General features: G+C 44.8%; 1 protein-coding gene across 1 annotated transcript in view; it reads right to left on the bottom strand.

Annotated features, from left to right (window-relative positions):
• The window catches only part of LOC143983031 (multidrug and toxin extrusion protein 2-like), a 292152-nt gene that overhangs the window by 201144 nt on the left and 71734 nt on the right, over positions 1-19274 (bottom strand). Inside the window, exons 2-3 of the mRNA XM_077482258.1 lie at positions 17597-17698; positions 16133-16201 (exon numbers count right to left, since the gene is read on the bottom strand). Coding sequence (XP_077338384.1) covers positions 16133-16201; positions 17597-17698 — 171 coding nt within the window. The remainder of the gene's footprint in view (positions 1-16132; positions 16202-17596; positions 17699-19274) is intronic.

The following is a 19274-nucleotide window of genomic DNA, read 5'->3' on the forward strand; positions in this document are numbered from 1 at the left end:
AAGAGCCCCAGATAAACCTGAAGGTTGGCTAACACTGCCCGCCGTGATGGGTGAAGGCTGGAATTTGTCTGTTTCAGCAATTCCTGTGGCCTGGACAGGTAAGGGAAGTTAATCCTATATAAATAATTATATGATGGATTTCTTCATTTTGAGTAGTTGTATGTCTTACCTGGTTTCCACCACTAGAGGGAGTAAGAGCAGCCTGATGCATACTTACATGCCTTTTCAGTACACACGCTCAGTGAAGCCTGGTTCTCCAGCTGTCTCACGTCTCCACTGCAGTCCCTGCCACAATAGAGGTAATACAGGGGTCCCACGTAGTCTGGGGGTCCCACGCAGCTCCGATGGAGTTTTCCTTTCCCCCCCTGGATTCCGCGGTCCTCGTGCACGCGCGCCGGGCGCGTTCCCGGCCTAATGGAGGACGGGGGAGTGTGGTTGTGAGCCGTGCATGTCAGTGTGCACGGCGCTGTACTGCGCAGGCGCCAGGCGGCAGTTTTAAAAAGCCCAGAGCGTCAGGGGGCTGTAAGTGTGAGACACAGGAGCTGTTGTCAGTGAGCATCCCGGGGGATTGGATCCAGGCAAATCTTAGACACCTACTCAGCATCAGGTTGTGCAGTTTAAGCATATATATTTATTGTGAGACTTTAAGCACAACAGTGATTGCACTTTGTACCTCTGCTTTGTAGCTTAGGACTATGTGTCCTCATAAGTGGGTCTCAGGGGGAGGTAACAAGAGCACTGGTAAATCACCGCCTAGGTCCAGGGGTTCTAAAAGCGCCTGTAAGTTACCATCCCCCCCTGCAAGACTGGAGCCAGCCTCTCAAGATGAGTCAGTGCCCCTGTCAGGTTTTGCAGCCTCTCCTAATGTCCCAGCCCCGGTTTATGTCACTGAGGACTCCCTTAGTGCTACATTGGAGGGTTTTGAAGGGAGAATGATGAATTTTATTTCTGCTTCCCTGAAAGATAGCAGGAAAAGGGGTAGATCCCCTTCCTCTGCTGAAATTCCTCTCTCAGATGATTCTTCTGACAATGAGGAGAGATCCCTATCTTGGGACAGGGATCTTGAGCAGTCGGAGGAATCAGAGGAAGAGGAGAGAGTCCCCCTCCTCCCAGGCGCTCAGAAAACAGGTGCAGTATTATACTGAATTGGTGCGTACCACATTCAGAATGCCTGCTGCTGAAGTCGCTACGTCCTCTGTTTCTTCCCTGGGAGTCAGGAAAGACCCACAGACTGCCTATTCCTTTCCAATTCATCCCTTAATGGACGAATTGTTGTATGAGGATTGGGGACATCCCGATAAACTGTTTGCTCCTCCTAAAAGGTTTTCTATGCATTATCCTCTGGAGGAAAGTTTCACCAAGAAGTGGGGGGTCCCATCTGTTGATGCGGCTGTTTCTTGCGTGAATAAAAACCTGACTTGTCCCTTGGATAATGCGCAGATATTTATAGATCCAACTGATAAGAAGCTGGAAACCTTATTAAAAACCTCCTTTTCCATGACTAGCGCTGTTGTGCAACCTACAGTCGCAGCCGTGGGGTTGTGTCAGTTCCTCAAGGAACAGGTTAAGCAGATGCTTGGCCTTCTTCCCAGTGAGGAAGTAGAAAATTATGCAGAATTGCCTCATATTCTGTGTTTCATGATTGATGCGATTTTGGATTCTGTCCAAAAAGCATCACGTTTGTCTCTCATGTTGGTACACATGCGAAGGGCCCTATGGCTAAAGAATTGGGCAGCTGAGCTGTCATGCAAGAAGCATTTGATTGGGTTCCCTTTTAAAGGGGAACGCTTTGTTTGGAGAAGAATTAGACAAATTCGTCCAAAAAATTTCAGGAGGTAAATCTACTCTCCTTCCAGTCAAAAGGAGCAAGCGTCCTTCATTTAGGCGTGCTCTCTCTCCCGGAGCATCAAGCTCTAAGCAGTGGCGACGGCCTTCTCAACCCTCCTCTACAGGAAAGGCTCAAGGCTGAGCCCAGGGGCAGAAAAAGACTTGGGGGCGAAAGCCTGCCAAGCAGAGCCCAAAAGCTTCCTTGTGAAGGGGCGCCCCCCCTCGGCCGAGTGGGGGGAAGGCTCCTGCAGTTTACAGAAGAGATCCGGGACAAGTGGGTGATCTCTTCGGTATCTCTGGGCTACAGGCTAGAGTTTCAGGAGATTCCACCCTCTCGTTTCCTAAGGTCAAGGATCCCCAGGGATCCAGTAAAGCAAAAACCGCTATTTCTGGCCTTAGATAACTTACTATCCCAGGGGGTGATAGTAGAAGTCGACCCAAAGGAACATGGTTCAGGGTTTTACTCGAATCTCTTCACCGTTCCGAAGCCAAATGGAAGTGTCAGACCTATCCTAGATCTGAAGGATCTGAACCGGTTTTTACACATGCGGTCCTTCCGAATGCAGTCAATCTGCACTGTGGTCTCCTCCCTGCAAGGGGGAGAATTTATGGCATCAATAGATATCAAAGATGCATATCTCCATGTGCCAATTTTTCCTGAAGACCAAAGGTATCTAAGGTTCGCGGTAGAGCGGCACCATTTTCAATTTGTGGCCTTGCCGTTCGGGCTTGCTACGGCCCCTCGAGTCTTCACAAAGATTCTGGACCCTCTCTTGGCAAACCTAAGAGCTCAGGGTATAGCCGTCATGGCTTCTCATGGAGAAAACAGTCTTGGCCCAGGCTTGGCCCAGGCGACCGTGGTATGCAGAGATCATGAAGTTGGCAGTAGGCAGGCCATGGATCCTCCCTCTCCAGCCAGATCTGCTCTCACAGTCTAAATTTGACGGTTTGGCTGCTGAGACCCACATTCTGAGAGACCGTGGCCTTTCGGGGCCAGTCCTTTCTACTCTGGTCAATGCCAGAAAGCTGGCCTCCAGGCTTATTTATTACAAAATCTGGAGGGCATATGTTTCCTGGTGTGAACTCAGGAAATGGCATCCTAGAAAGTATGTCATTAGCAGGATCTTGGCCTTTCTCCAGTCAGGCCTAGAAATGAATTTGGCCATAAGCACTATCAAGGTGCAGATTTCGGCCCTGTCAGTGTTTTTTCAGAAGCCACTTGCATCGCATTCCCTGGTGCGGGCTTTTATCCAGGGGGCCATGCGGATAAGACCACCAGTCAAACCTCCGGTATGCCCATGGGATCTGAATTTGATTCTCTCGGCTTTGCAGGGGCAACCATTTGAACCTTGGCATCTGGCTTCATTAGTTCTCCTGACTAAAAAAATTGGTTTTCTTAGTAGCCATATCCACGGCTAGAAGAGTATCAGAGCTAGCAGCTCTCTCCAGCAAGGAGCCGTATCTAATTATTCACAAGGAGCGGGTGGTCATGCGCCCCAACAGGTCCTTTCTACCTAAGGTGGTTTTCGGGATTCCATTTGAATCAAGACGTAATCCTACCATCCATTTTTCCGGACCCACAGTCCGCAGAAGAAGAATCTTTGCACACTTTGGATGTGGTTAGGGCAATCAGTATATATCTTCAAGCAACTGCTCGGATAAGGAAAACTGATTGCTTGTTTATTTTGCCGGAAGGCCCTAGGAAGGGCCAGGCGGCGTCACAATCCACTCTCTCAAGGTGGATTAGACAGATTATTTCTCAGGCCTATAGTGTTAAAGGGAAAATCCCTCCTTTTCCAGTGAAAGCGCACTCTACTAGGGCTGTAAGTGCTTCTTGGGCAGTGCATCACCAGGCCTCCCTGGCTCAGATCTGTAAGGCTGCAACTTGGTCATCAGTCCACACATTCACCAGATTCTATCAGGTGGATGTCAGAGGGCAAGAGGATATCGCCTTCGGGCGCAGTGTATTGCAGGCTGCAGTTTAGGTCCTCCGGTCCCTGGCGGTCTATAATTATGATCTGTGTCTCCCTCCCCTCCATCTGAGCATTGCTTTGGGACATCCCACTATGTAATGAAGCTCCTGTGTCCCGTCATGTATGATCAAGAAAATGGGATTTTTATATACAGTTTACCTGTAAAATCCTTTTCTTGAGAGTACATCACGGGATACAGGGCTCCCGCCCCTCTTGGGTTTTACGTGGTTTCTTATTGCTTTGCTACAAAACTGAGGTGCCTCCCATATGGGAGGGGTTATATAGGGGAGAAAGGTTTTCCCGGAGCCCAGTCTTCCAATGGAGAGGACTTACAGGCCAAACCTCATTTCTTCGGCTGAAGAGGCCCGGGTACCATACCATCTTGGGAGTCAAATATCGGCCCGAGATATGGATCCGGTTTGTTGTAGCTCTTAGGCCCCCGCAGGGACCTGCACAGAGCTAAAGTTTTACGTGACCAACCACCATAGACACTGGCGAAAAAACGGAGGTGCCTCCCATATGGGAGGGGTTATATAGGGGAGGAATTCTCCTTAATTGGGGTCAACCAGTGTCCAATCACCAGAGGTGCCTATATAACCCACTATGTAATGAAGCTCCTGTGTCCCGTGATGTACTCTCAAGAAAAGGATTTTACAGGTAAGCTGTATATAAAAATCCCATTATTGTACCACAGCAGTCAACAATTAACAATGCCAGATAAAGTAGAATGGGAATTGCTCCTCTGTGTGTGTGTACCCACAAAGGACTTTTACGGTCATTACATTCTACATTCTACTCAAAATTAGCCCTCTTAGCAGATGATTAAATGACTGGAATAGTACCACTGGCTTGACATAAGGCCAATGTGGTGCATATATTTAAAAAGGGATCAAAGTCTTTAGCAAGTAAATATAGACCTGTTAGTTTAAAGTGGAAGTAAACCCATCGATTTAAACAGTTAAAAAAAAAAAGGCATGCCGGGAATGCTAACTGCACATTGGCTGTGCTCTCAGCCAAACTATCAAACCATCCAATGGCTGGTGTCATAACAAATCACATGTGCAGCACCATAGCAGTTGAAGATTTAACAGAGGCAAAGATGGCAGCTTCCTTGGCTGAAAATGATAGGGGAGTTTACTTCCACTTTAACTCCTATAGTTGAGAAGATACTGGAGAATTGAATAAAATACCACATAGATGAGTTCTTGCTGGAAAAAATATTTTAAGCAAGAGACAGCATGGATTCATGAAAGACAGAAGTTGTCCAAAAAATCAGATTTCTTTTCATGAGGAGGTAAGTAAAACCTTGGACAGAGGGGTGGCTGGGGACATGGTATACTTGGATTTTGCAAAAGCGTTTTACACAGTTCCCCACACACGGCTAATGTATAAGATAAGGATTATAGGCTTGGAAAAATCTATTTTTAAATGGATAGAAAACTGTCCAAAAGGGAGTATTCAGTATTCAGTATTCCAAATATGTGGTGTATTTAATCACCTGTCCGTGTAAAATGCAGTATGTCGGTCGCACCAAAAGAGAGTTTTTTGTTCGCATCAACGAACATATTGCGAAAATCAAAAAAGGATGTGACAAACATACTGTACCCCGTCATTACCTGGAGCACCATCAAAAAGACCCTAAGGGGACTATGTTCCAGGTAATTGATAAGTTTACCCCCCATTGGAGAGGTGAACCATGAGTTAGAGGTATATCTCGCCTTGAAACCTACTGGATACACGAGTTGAGGTGCTACTCGCCCCACGGTATGAATGTCGAATGGGACATTAATTATTTCATCGCCCGGGTTGAGTGGCACCTCAAAGCCCCCTTTTTCTTTCTATTCTTTAATTAATAAAAATATATTTTTTATTTACTTTTATTTTTATTTCATTTTTTTTTTATATATATTACTTTCATATTCATTTTATATTTATTTTTATTTATTTTATTTTAATTTTTATTTATATTTCCATTTTTCATATTTTATTTTTATATTTATTTATTTTTAATTTATTTATTTTCATATCCCTCTTTTCTTTTTTCTTTTGAGTGAATTCTTTTTGATATTACAGCAATAATATATTGTTGGCATGCCGATTTCATTATGGGGTGATTCCTTTCTTTGTGGGTATATTATGCCAGCCGATCATAGGAAATGGACGTCTATTGTTTACTATTGACGTCATTTCATTTGAAATGAAAACGAGGCTTGGATTGTCTTAGGATATGGTGTCGCTGGCTGCATTCGCTGGCGACGTAATTTCCGCTGACGAAAACGAGGCTTAGAGCGCTTGCGGATATGGCGTCGTTGGTTGTGTTTACCGGCGACACCATTTCCGTTATTGCGGACGCCCGTGGTTAAAGTTGAGGGCAATGTCACTTCCGCAATTGGATGTGAGGCTTGAGATGCAAACCGGAGGCTTCAGCCTCGTAAATACATCCATTAAGATTATATGGTGATAATTTCTCTCTAAATGTTGGAAGAGACAAGTTGAGACAGCAGAGTGGTATAGTCTGCAGGTGTGTGATGACGCTGGTTAATGTATATACCGGCGTCACCTTATGAGTATACTGATACACTTCCTGCTTCCGGTTTCAAGCTGGAACGCAGGAAATGCGGGAGTTTTGAAACATTTTTGTCCCGAGTCAGTTTGCTGGAGAATGTTATATAATTATCATGCGCTGGGTCATTGGGTATGTGATCTGAGTGTATTGGGATATATTTGGAGTCCTGTGTGTTCGCGTCCTTAACATTGTGTGAGCACATATGGGGTTAATTCTGGGGGTGGTCTTTTCCCATGAGCCTCTGGTATTTTTAATTATTTAGTTTATATATTGCAGCAATGTGGGGGAGTCAGGCTATGACCCTGTTGATGACTTAGAGGTCGAAACGCGTAGGGCCAGCACTTGTTTGCTCCCCACATTGCAATAGTTTTTATTTTTATTTTTATGTATCACGTGATTTTATACTTTTAAGTTCTGTCTATCAGAATTTTTTCAATAAACCATCATTGGTTGTATTTCACCATGCGAGGCGTTTTTTATGCTTTGTCCCTTTTATGGTGAACCCTCACGAGACTTCTGGCACCAAGCTCTACAGTAGTTTATGGTACGGAAACCCTACTCATCTTCCCCATCTGGATACCACAAGGAACTCTAAGAGGAAAATAACATCTGGTCGGTGCACTGGGGTGAGTGGCTGGAGCCCCCCCATAAGCTCGCAAGACACACTACTATACGGTGGATGTGTCCAACCCATCCGGTAAGAGTATCTACTTTCTCTACTTGCCTATAATCCATTTTCAAGAGCCTTTGAAGTCTGAGAACGTGACAAGATATTTAACCTTGAATGCCATCTGAGGACTTTTAACTAAGCTCTAGATGCACCAGAGTGATTAATTTTGGGACTGTTCCTAAATATTTCATGGACTTTCCATTCACTTGTTTGTTTGTCAGATATGCAAAAATTTTTTCACCTATTTAAATAGGTGCCTTTAAGCGCAGCACTAATTTATATATGTTATGTGAACTTGGTTTGTTTGTGTGCTAGCAGCTGGGCTGTGTTCCTCACAGAAATTTTGTAGTTTCACTACTCTTCTTCACTTTTTTCACTTTTGAAATAGTGCAGTGTTTTTTCCTTTTTGTTCGGATAGTATTATCTGCAGCCCTAGCACACAGTTTGATCCCAGTTGGGTGTTGTGGGGAAGGTACAATACCCTCACCACTCAACTGGCTCTAATATCATTTGAACTTCCCAAATTTACGCTGGACCTGTATTATGTTAAAAGTTCTGTTTCAGTTTGTACTTGTGTTTTGCCCTAAAACACGTCAAGCTACATCAATGTCTTTTTACCTCTCTTTACTATCTTATTGTGGCAAATCCTAATAAAACCACTGAAAAAAAAATAGCCAGATAAATGTAGCGGGTGTCTCACTCTATGACCCGCGATCCTGCCAAGCTGGCCGGAACAATGTACACAGGCTTTCCAGACTGAGAAAGGGGGATTTTTCACCCCCCTTCTTCCCGTTTTCACTGACCGAGTAATTTAATGTGCGCGGACACACACAGAGCTGTGCATTCAGCAGCCTCTCTTGTGCCCCTATTGGCTGGAAGAAGAAAGACAAATAAAGGCACACTTACAGCAGCCAATGGGAGAGAATGTACTGAACTGCAAAGAGAGCTACAATGGATTCTGGGACATGCAGTTCCCACACAAAATGGCCCCATAGATTGGTATACAGGGAGAAATACAAATCCCAGCAGGCTTTGCTGACAGGAAGGTAAAAGACTCCATTTTGTATCCTGAGGTAAAAGTCAGTCAGGCATGAGGGAGTAAAGAGACCAGACCTGAGAGTGAGGTGCTGTCTCTCAGATGATCTCACTGGGCAATTCCAGCTTCCCCTGCCAGTTGGGACCTCCAGCCTGAGAGAGAGGGATCCCAGGTGAATATTGAGGTGCATCTCCATCAACGGTGAGCCGTTCCAGCATGAGGGGATTGGTGGGGTCGCCTTAAAAGCCTGCCTATTTCAGGATGTTAGTTTGGGCCTTGATCACAGGATGTGGTGAGAGGGCATTTTGCCCATCTGCAGGGAACAGAGACACTGCACTACAGAAGGAGTTATTTGAACACTGTATACAGAAATCATTGCTGGTAGTCATCTTTTTTTCCTTCTCCCTCCTTTTTTTTTTTTTTTTTTTTTTTTTTTTTACAATATTTTTATTCAATTTTCAACAAGAGAAGTTACAAATTCAGTATCTGACAATGTCGATGCATAAAAGCACAAGAAAACAATACGAAACAATTCAACTAGAGAAAAGAAGGAGGAAAAAACTGGTTGTACATGTGTGAAGCTGCAAGGGTATTTCAAAGGGTTACAGGCCCAACCCCTCCAGATAGTTATCCTGCATCTCGCTTCTATTAGGGGTCCAGAGACAAACATCTGATCCCTTGTTATCCAATCCTCCCTTTTTGACTTCCGTGCCATAGTACATCCTAAATATATGATAATGAAAAAAAAAAAAAAAAAAAGGGGATGCTGGCACTTGTGTTTTCAGGTGCACTCAATTAAAGAAGGAAATGAAGGAAAGTAACTATAGTAAGAAAGGGTAAAGAAGTAAGAAAGAAAGAAAGAAAGAAAGAAAGAAAGAAAGAAAGAAAGAAAGAAAGAAAGAAAGAAGAAGAAGAAGAAGGAGGAGGATGCACTCCAGTCCCCGGGGACCACCCCCCAGCCCCACACCAGAAGGACCCCCTTTACTCAGTTACAAGATCTCTAATCCAAGGTTCCCACACTCTGTTAAACCAAGCCAGTCTGTCAGCGAGTATTGCCGATAAACGTTCATTCACCATTATCCAGGACAATTTTGTTTTAAGTAAGTAAAACGGGACAATTGGTGATTTCCACGATTTAGCTATGGAGATCCTCGCTGCCACAAAGATAAAAGCTATAAGCTTGCTCATTGGCTTTGAAGCCCCTTCTACAGGGCGTCCCAGCAGCGCGTGCAGGGGCGATTTGCGGAGGTTCACTCGGGTCAAAGAATATATAAAATTATATGTGCGTATCCAAAACCGTCGCACCCTCGGGCACGACCACCATATATGATACATTGTACCATCCGCATTACAGCCCCTAAAACACCGCGGAGACGCCCCAGGGGCGAAGGTGGCCAAACGGGCTGGAACCATATACCACCTCATCAACACCTTATAGTTTGCTTCAATCAAAGATGTGTTAATGAAAGATTTTGATGCACTTTGTATTATTTTGTTCCACTCCTCCATTGTCAAGGTGACATGCATGTCCCCTTCCCATCTCTCCATATATGGCAATTTCTGAGAAGGGGGGAATAAAATACTGTATAGCCGAGATATGTGACCCGTGAGGTTGTCGTGTGTCCTACAAATAGTTTCCATCGGGGTGCATGTGGTGAGTGCAGAAATGCGACTCAGTGACGCCAAAAAGTGCGCTATTTGAGTATAGCGATAGAATTCTGCCCTTGGAAGCTGATACTTTTCTTGTAGGGACGCTCGCGACAGGGCCCCCTTATGGTCACATAAGTCAGCTATCCGAAGTAAACCCTTGTTGGTCCACCATGAAAACTCTTGGGGGCGGAGACCCGGGGCGAACATAGGATTGTTAAGCAAAGGGGCTAGCGGGGCATGTCCGGATCTGAAGTTATGGGTAGTAGCTAGCCTATCCCACAAATTTAGAGAGTAGGACAAAGTCGGGCACATCACCGTAGGCCGGTCCTTAGATCTCATCCACATTAAGTGACTAATTTCTTTTCCTGGAAATTGAGAGGATTCCAACAGCATCCAGAGCGGCCTGTCTCGATTAGTATGGAACCGAATTAATTGTGAAATTAGTGCCGCCTGGTGGTATTTAAACAAATCCGGCATGCCCAGGCCACCCCCCACCTTTGGCGTATACATCGTCTGTCTATTCACCCTGGGCCTTCCGTGCTCCCATATGTAGTCCAGCAGTTTACCCTGGAACCTCTGAAGTTCTCGCCTATCAATAGAGATCGGTAGGGACCGGAATAGGTAGAGTACTTTAGGTAAGACTGTCATCTTAATGGAGCACAACCTGCCAAACCATGACGGAGAGTTATTCGACCATCGTTTAAGATCTGCAGAGATTTTTTTAAACAGTGGGGGGAAATTATGTTTATACAATGACGTAAGAGTTGGGGTCAGTGTGATGCCTAAGTATGGTAAGGTCTTGTCTTGCCATTGGAATGGAAAAGAGCTCCGTAGTGCTCGGACTATATGCGGTTGTAGGGACACATTAAGTGCCTGAGATTTGGAGTGGTTTACCTTTAACCCTGTGAATGGTGTAAAATGTTGCAATACCTTGTGCAGATTAGGTAAAGAGGTGACTGGGGAGGAGAGGAGCAATAAGATATCGTCTGCGAACAAAGCGCATTTATGTTCCCGTCCACCGCTAGTGACACCCAGTATGTCTGGGTGTTCACGGATTTTGATAGCCAATGGCTCCAAAGCTAATATAAACAAAAGGGGAGACAGGGGGCACCCTTGGCGGGTCCCCCTGCGTATATGTATGTTCGGTGACTGGTACCCTTTGATCATTAGATTCGCCGTGGGGGTGTCATAAATCATTTTAAGCGTAGTCAAGAAACTTGGTCCGAAACCATATTTACCCAAAATAAAAAACAAATAATTCCAGGACAAAGAATCAAATGCTTTATGCAGGTCAAGAGAGACCAGTAGTGCTCCTCTCTGTCCCCCTCCATCCCAACCCGAGTTCAATGCAGAGATAAGATCAATGACACGTCTAGTCTGATCTGGGGCTTGTCTAGTAGGGACAAACCCAGACTGGTCCGGGTGAATATAGTGTGCTAGGAACCCATTTAAACGTGTAGCCATTATCTTGGTCATTAATTGATTAGAGAAATGGGCCGATAGTTTGTACAATCACCGTGGTCCTTGTTTGGCTTGGGAATTACATGTATGTAAGCTCTATTCTCGTGTGGAGGCAAAGGGCAACCCCTGCGTAGCTCATTGTAGTAAGAGCAGAGGTGAGGAGTCAGGATCTCACTATATTTACGGTAATAGTGGCCCGAGAGTCCGTCAGGGCCCGGTGATTTAGACGGGCGCAGGGATTTGATGGCCGCCGCTATTTCCCTCTCTGTAAATTCTGACTCCATTATCTCCACATGATCTCTAGATAATGTGGGGAGCGGTAAATCCCGCAAAAATGCTTCCGCCTCTTGTATATTAAGATCATTGGGAGAATCGTACAACTGAGAATAGAATGCATAGAATTCCTTTACGATGAGCTGAGGATTTTGGGATGCGTGGCCATTTTTTAGTCTCAATTTGGGGGGTGCTGGATTAAAGGGTCTTGGATTGAGCCTCCTAGCTAGTAGGGTGTTAGGTTTGTCTCCGAGAAAATAGTATCGGTGCCTATTCCATCTGACATACTTGTCCGCTCTGGTTGTGAGGCTCAAATTTAAAGCCAAAAGCGATGCGTCGATCTGGCTCCTAAGATCTAATTGCGGGTTGGCTTTTTGTGCCTGAGTTATGTCTAATAGCTCCTTTTCTTGCTGCTGAATCATCCGGTCTCTCTCCCGTTTGGTTCTGGCAGCCATTTGTATTAGTTTGCCCCGAACAGTGGCCTTATGGGCCGCCCACACTATGGAGGGAGAAGTATCTTCATAGGGGTTGTCCCGGAAGTAGTGACGTAAAGTTTTTTCTATTTCGTCAGCAATGAGTGGGTCATTCAATAAGGATTCGTTTAATCTCCACGCGGTCGAGCACGGTCTGGCCCATAAGCCTGTCAGGACCACCTGGACCAGAGAGTGGTCAGACCATGCTACAGGGATAATTCTAGACTCCAGGACATGTGGGAACAAAGGGGACAAAGTAAACAAATGATCTATACGGGAGTATGTTTTATGCACTGGAGAATAAAACGTATAATCTCTAACAGAAGGGTGTACATTGCGCCAGAGGTCGATGAGGTCATAGCTGTGTATTAAACGAGCTATTTCGCAGCTGTGTTTTGGGGTATGTTTCAGAATAGGCTTCCCCAGGTTAGACCTATCCAAGATCCGATCCAGGGAAGCATTACTGTCGCCCCCGAATATAACATGACCGGCTACATGAGGCATTACCACTTTTAACATTGCCCGGAAGAAAGATAATTGACCCGTGTTAGGGGCATAGTAGGAGAGAAAGGTGACAACGCTATCATCTATCTTCCCGACCACTAGAATATACCGACCTTCCCTATCTTTTATAACATTAGTTGGAGTGAAAGGAACGCGTTTCGCGAAGCATATAGCCACCCCCCTTTTTTTATCGGGTCCACTAGACAGGTAAGCCGTGGGGTATCTGACATTTAGATATTTAGGGGCTGAATTCCGTGAGAAGTGTGTCTCTTGTAATAATAAGACGTCCACCCTCATTTTATGGTATTGGTGAAAAGCCTTTGCTCTCTTGGTCGGAGAATTCAGGCCTTGTACATTGTGTGTCACTATGGAATAAGTCAGTTGTGGATTATTGGTCATGATGGTTTAGCAGGTTGTACTCACTGTGTTGCTGCCGGAGGCGAATCCCGCCGAGGCCGTCTGGACTTCCCGGCCGGATCCAGTCACGGAACCAGAGCGCATCCGTAGAATAACAGGGTAGAGAAAGGAAAGAAAAGAGAAAAGACAGAAGGTTAGAAGTATAACAATAAAAATAGAACTGCTCGTTCATTGCCACCGCAAGGATGACAAAGGTAACTAAAATTACAGCTAAAAGTAACCTGCGCACTGTCTGGCAGTGCACCTATTGGGGCACTAAGTCCCCACTGTTTGTCGTGGAGTTGTCCCCACTATAAGTGTAGCAACAAGTCCACCACGAGTGGCGTGCGCCCTCCTCCGGCTCTGAAAACACGGCCGTTGAAGGGGTCAAGCCAGGCCGCCGCCGGAATCAAGGCAACCTCAGAAAAACAAAAACAACTTAAAATTAGGGAGCTTAACATAAGATTCAGTCGCCCTCAAGCCATTTGGGAGAGGAAACAAATAAACTCGGGTAGAATAGCTCCCCAGGCAACCGTGAAACTGCATCCGCCCCCCCCAGAAAAATAAGGGATGATATAAAAAGGGCCTAGAAAAAGCCATCACCTCCATACAGAGGAACAATAGCTTCGCTCAGTCCGGGGGGGGGGGGGGAGGAACATGCAGTAAATAATAAAACAAAACAGGAAACAAAAAAAAAAAAAGAAAAAAAAAAAAAGAGGAAAACCCCCTGAAGAGTCACAGGATAGCGTCCGAGTCCCGGTGAAATATCAAGTTCAATCTTGACAAGGGCCCATCAGGGCCAATTTAGGGTAGAGAGGTCCCATGGCAGGTCAGGTGACCGACTGAGACTTCTTAGCCCTGGACCTGCCTTGCTGTAACCACAAAGGTGAAACTGGTCGACCCTCATCCATAGGGGAGTTGGAGGCACGAGGCTCCAAAGGAAGCAAGCCTAGATTCTGGAGCAACGCCTCGCCAGACTGAAAGTCAGAGAAGTAGTGGGTTTTACCCTTGTAGGCGAATGTCAATCTGAAAGGAAAAGACCATCGATACTTGATGTGGTGCTCGATAAGTTGAGTCAGAAGCGGTTTCAGTGTTCTCCTTTTTTGGATCGTCGATGGAGCTAGGTCCGCGAAAATCTGGATCGAGTGTCCCGCCATAGTGATGTCTCCTCTCTGTCTTGCTTCCAACATTAGTCTTTCTTTAATCCGGTAAAAATGAGGTTTGACTATCACATCTCGCGGTAGTCCATCCGCTCTCGGGGCGGTCAGGGCTCTGTGAACCCTGTCCAGCTCTAGCTGATGGGGGGAGATATCTGGTATCAATTCCGTCATCAAGGCGTGGATTGATTCTTCTAAGTTCGCCTCCGTCTCTGGGAGACCTCGTACTCGAAAATTGTATCTCCGAGATCTGTTCTCCAGATCTTCAATCTTTGCGTTCGCTTGGTCAAGTTGGTCTTGAAGAGATGTAATCATTTTAGAATTCTGGTTCACTCGCTTCACCGTACCATCCATTTTAGATTCAATGGTGTCCAGCCGTTCTCCAATGTTTTGAAAGTCGGTTTTCATGCCTGTTGTAATTATATCACATGCTTTGGACAGTTCTTGTTGCAACAGGGCAGAAAATCTGGCCAACAGGACAGTGTCCCCTGAGTATGCGGCTGTAGGGGCGGGATGCTGGACAGGCCCGTTTCCATTTTGACTCAACACAGCTTCAGCCATTTCAGCCATCTGCCTGTCTGTGGAGGAGGCCGGGGAACCCGTGAACCGTATAACTTGTTCAGGAGAGTCTGACAAGGGAGACAATTGAGGGTGTCCCCTCTGTGAGGAAAAAAGGTCTTCCTGGGACTGGGATGAGAAGGGATCCCTGTGGACTTCAGCCTGGGTGATAAGGCTAGAGCGGGGCAATGTTGTCAGCAGGCCCTGTCCACCTCCTCGTGCTGCGCCCCCCCTCTCCCCCTCCTGTATAACTGGAGGGGAATAAGCATAGGCTGGGTCACCATCAGCTTCCGTGGGGTCCCATGCTACCTGGGGTCGCTGGGTGTTAGTCTTAATGCTGTCTGTGTTCTCCTCTCCCCGCAGCAGCTCAGCCTGTGTCAGGCGCTGCGGGGGGGGGCTGTGGGCTGCCATTCTGTGTGTCTCTCCTCCCGGGCGCCATCTTGGTCTGATGTGAGGCCTGTGAGGTGCGGGGCTTACGAGGTTGTTGGGGATGTCTGCGCTTGCTTGAGCCGTTCCCCGTCGCTCTCCGCTGCATCCTCCGCTCGCGGGAGTCTGGGTGCAGATCCGGCGGCGTTCCGGGCGTCCCCCCTCGCTATGTATCGCTGGAATTTGCCGGAGGAATGCGGAGCTGGATCAGAACATGTCCGATCGCGGCGCCGCGTGCATGCGCACTCCCTCCCTCCTTTTTTTTAATTTAGATACTCTTTATTCAGTTTCTTCATAAATACAATCTTTATATCAAATTATATCGAAATTTTAAACATATATAAAAAAGAAACCGCTTTATGCTCTAAAAGGGACATTGCTGGGAGGTGGGTAGGGGGTGGACCAAGGGATGGTGCTCGAAGGTGAGTATGGGTGGAGATAAGGGGTGACTCTAAAAGGGAGTACCTGTAGCTATTCTCTGAGAAAAAAAGCCCTGTACTGTACCTTACATTTTTATTGAAAATTTTGAACAAAGAGACACAAAACACATATATGAACTATGTTTTAAACATGTAACATAATAAATAGGTTAATTACTATAGAATAATGCTTGCAGCATATTAAATATGGATAGATGAAGAATAAGACTAGACAAGGAGCTGAGAGAAGTCCTAAGGGTCTTTATATTTCACGTTACATTAAACCTTCACTCTTTCTCATGTTTGGTAGTCTGTATATCAAATTACAGATTTTGCATATAAAAAAAGCACATGACAAAAGAGAGAAATGAATAAAAGTGTCTGAGACAAATTGCCTAGAGCAGCCAATCAGCTTTTAAAAATGTTCATTTTCTAAGCTGTGGGAAAAAATGAAAGATAGAAGCTGACTGTTTGGTATGGCCAACTGCACCAGTTTAAGCAGAGCTTTATTTTTAAATGTCCCCCAAATGGTGTAGCTTATACACAAGAGCGTCTTTATTCAGATGGACCTAGGGCAGCAGAGTGCATAAATATGGCCCTGATGAAGTGACAGCCAGATGAAGAAATTAATGAACAGACAGGGTCAGGTAACCATGGTATTCTAATATGTATATCCAACTAAATGTCACAGAATTTATATGCAAAAAAGACATAAAAGGAAAAAAAAGCATTTAACAAAATACCTGTGACATCAATGTATCACATCCAGCACTCATTCCATATCCAAATGATATGCCAGTTATATTTATAACCTGTAAAATAGATAGATTAGTGAACAATTGAGAAATACACTGTACAATGTAGAGAAGCTGTAAAAAGTATTGTCACAAATATAACACGGTTCTTACAAAAAACTTACTGTAATGTTACATTCTTATTGCATAATAATATCATGCATTTTTCTTTCACCTTCTCAGATGTGTGGTCATAATCCCTGCATCACTACCTAGTTCTTTAAAACCCGTAGAGTGCAAACATCTGTGCACTCCCATAAATATAGCAAATGATCTCCGTTGGGTGGCTATAAATAGAAAAAAGATTTAAATAAAAAACGTTTTTTTAAATATGGACAGTTGGGTTACTGGGCATGGAAAACTATTTTATTGCCGCCTCAACCTCCACAACATCTCCAAAATACGCCCCTTTCTAACCAATGACACCACAAAGATCTTAATTCACTTCCTGGTCATCTCACGCCTCGACTACTGTAACACCCTACTCATTGGCTTACCTCTACATAGTCTATCCAGCCCTTCAATCCATCATAAATGCTGCTGCCAGACTCATCCCCCTTACCAATCGCTCTATGCCTGCTACTTCTCTCTGTCAATCCCTCCACTGGCTTCCGCTCACCCAACAAATGAAATTCAATATACTAATAAACTACTTACAAAGCCATCCACATTTTATCCCCCAGCTACATCACTAGCCTAGTTTCAAAATACCAACCTAATTGTTCTGTTCATTCCTCTCAAGACCTCCTGCTCTCTAGCTCCTCGTCACCTCCTCCTTTGTCACCTCCAGGACTTTTACAGAGTTTCTCCAATCCTATGGAATTCCTTACCCCAATCTGGCCGATTATCTCCTACTCTATTAGCTTTTAGACGATCCCTGAAAACCCTCCTCTTCTGAGAATCCTACCCTGCCCACGCCTAACTGTATTTTCATTTTCTCCATCAGTTCATCCCCCACAATTATTACCTTTTGTTTCACTTGACCCTCCCTTCTAGATTGTAAGCACTAATGAGCAGAGCCCTCTGATTCCTCCTGTATTGAATTGTATTGCAATAATAATAGAATGGATGTATCTTGCTTTGTATCTTGATTTGTTTTAATACCATATAGATTTGAGTATTGCTGTATTTTCTGAAAAGCTAAAAAGTCATGTCCCCTTTTCCTAATACTGTATGTTACTACAGGTACAGGCAGATATGCTACCATAATATACATGAAGAGAAGGTGAAATAACTGGGATCTTTAGTGAAACTGTATATCAGTATTATTATATACAGCCAAATAAGATCTTCCCTAAAGCACTATACAAATGACTTAAGCTATGAAGTTCCTTGTAATGTGATTACTTCGTTGAACTAAAGACTTTTTTTCATAGTAAAAAAGATGAATGGTAAAAAAAAGTCAATACTTACAGCTCCAGCAAGTGTAATGGAATCCAATTCAATTTTTCCTAAATGGCCACAGAACATGGAACCCACAATCAATACAAGAAATATCGTCATTTGAGACAAATACTGAAAGAAAATAAAAATTTACATTATTAAGAAAACATTACACTGTTCCTATCTATCACACTTTGATCTTTTTGCTTTGTCATATGCATATTATACATTTTATAATGAATTGCAATTTTGTTAAAGAAAACTGTGGGAGATTAGCCAAATCTTTAGAAGACCAGAACCATAGGGGGGCATATCTGTGTTTTGCCTTTGTTTGAAATGTGTACCTGAATAAGTGAACTTTTGTCAACTGTAAGGCTTCATGCACGCTGGTTTCTTGTAAAAGGAGTGTTGCGCTGCCCTCGTGAGGGTTGCTGGTTATATCAGTACACCTCTGGTTGCCCTGACCTTGCAAGTCCTCCACCACCTCTGACACCCTGGGTTCATACATTTTTTCTTTGAGTAATGATAGCAATGATATAGCTACACCAGAATGGATTAAATCAATTCATTTGTTTACTTAGTGAAGTAGAAATGATTGGAAAATCAACACACGTTTACAGTTTAGAATGGTATTTCCTATAGGAATGTTATCAATAACTAAATGGCAATGAAATATCAATATAAAACATTCAACAGTGAGGACTATAATCTCTATTCACAGCAAGGCACATACAATGCCTATGTGAACAGGTTACAGGAGGGCAGAGGAATTGCTCTTATTGGGGTCAGACCCCTCTCTTTGTTTCCTCAACACATAGATGCAGAATAGTAATTACAATGTTGGAACCTTTGGAGTAAGAAATTGTATCGACATTCAACCTGCTCTTTCAGAGATTTCTTGGTGAATTGTAGCTCTGTGAGCTTCAGTAGAAACAAATCCCTGAAGTGGGGGAGGAGATGAGAAGTAGTCCCATATTACTGTGAGGCAATCCAGTTGATTTTCAGCTTGCCCTTGAAAACAATTGCATGCAAAGAAGTTCTGAATGGCAGAGCAAAGCAACCTGAATCAGTTGGTTGTAAATAAACAAAAAAAAAATCTTCCTGTGTTGAACAAACTGCATCAGTAGTTTTTTTTTTTTTTTTTTAAATCTGGCTGGCTGAGAATGGATGGATGGAAGAGTATTGCTGAGTATCGGACTGAGCGGCAATGCATAGAGCAGGAGAAGGGTACTCTGAGGAGACGGCCGAGGACAAAGGTCATGCGGGGAATGCACAACTAAAGAGCAGCCAGTGCGATAGTCGAGCATGGAGCTCTGCTAGTCACCCTCCACCTCCAGCCACCCGTGTGCATGGTGCACTGGTACCCCTAGCTGCCTATGCTGCTACCGGCCATATGTAGAGGGGGCTGCATGGGCCCCCTGCAGCACAGGGCCCAGTTGCGGTCGTGACTGCTGCACCCCCTATAGTTACGCCCCTGCTCCTGTACTATCATCTGGCCTCTGTCGTACCGTGCTATGCCTCATCTGAATCTGATGTCACGGGAGGATAGATGGAATAGAAGCAGCCTCCAGGCTGCCTCTGAACAGCCAAGGGGTGCTGCCCACAGATGCTCCCCCCGAATATCCGCTGGATGGTTCTGCTGGTGCAGGCCATGACTCAGCTGCAGTTTACACCTTCACAGAATTCTTCCACTCAGATCCACGTTGGG

The sequence above is a fragment of the Lithobates pipiens genome, unplaced genomic scaffold (genome assembly GCF_037356315.1).
Source record: "Lithobates pipiens isolate NorthernLeopardFrog02 unplaced genomic scaffold, aLitPip1_a1.2 Scaffold_16, whole genome shotgun sequence".
In the NCBI taxonomy this organism is placed as follows: Eukaryota; Metazoa; Chordata; class Amphibia; order Anura; family Ranidae; genus Lithobates; species Lithobates pipiens.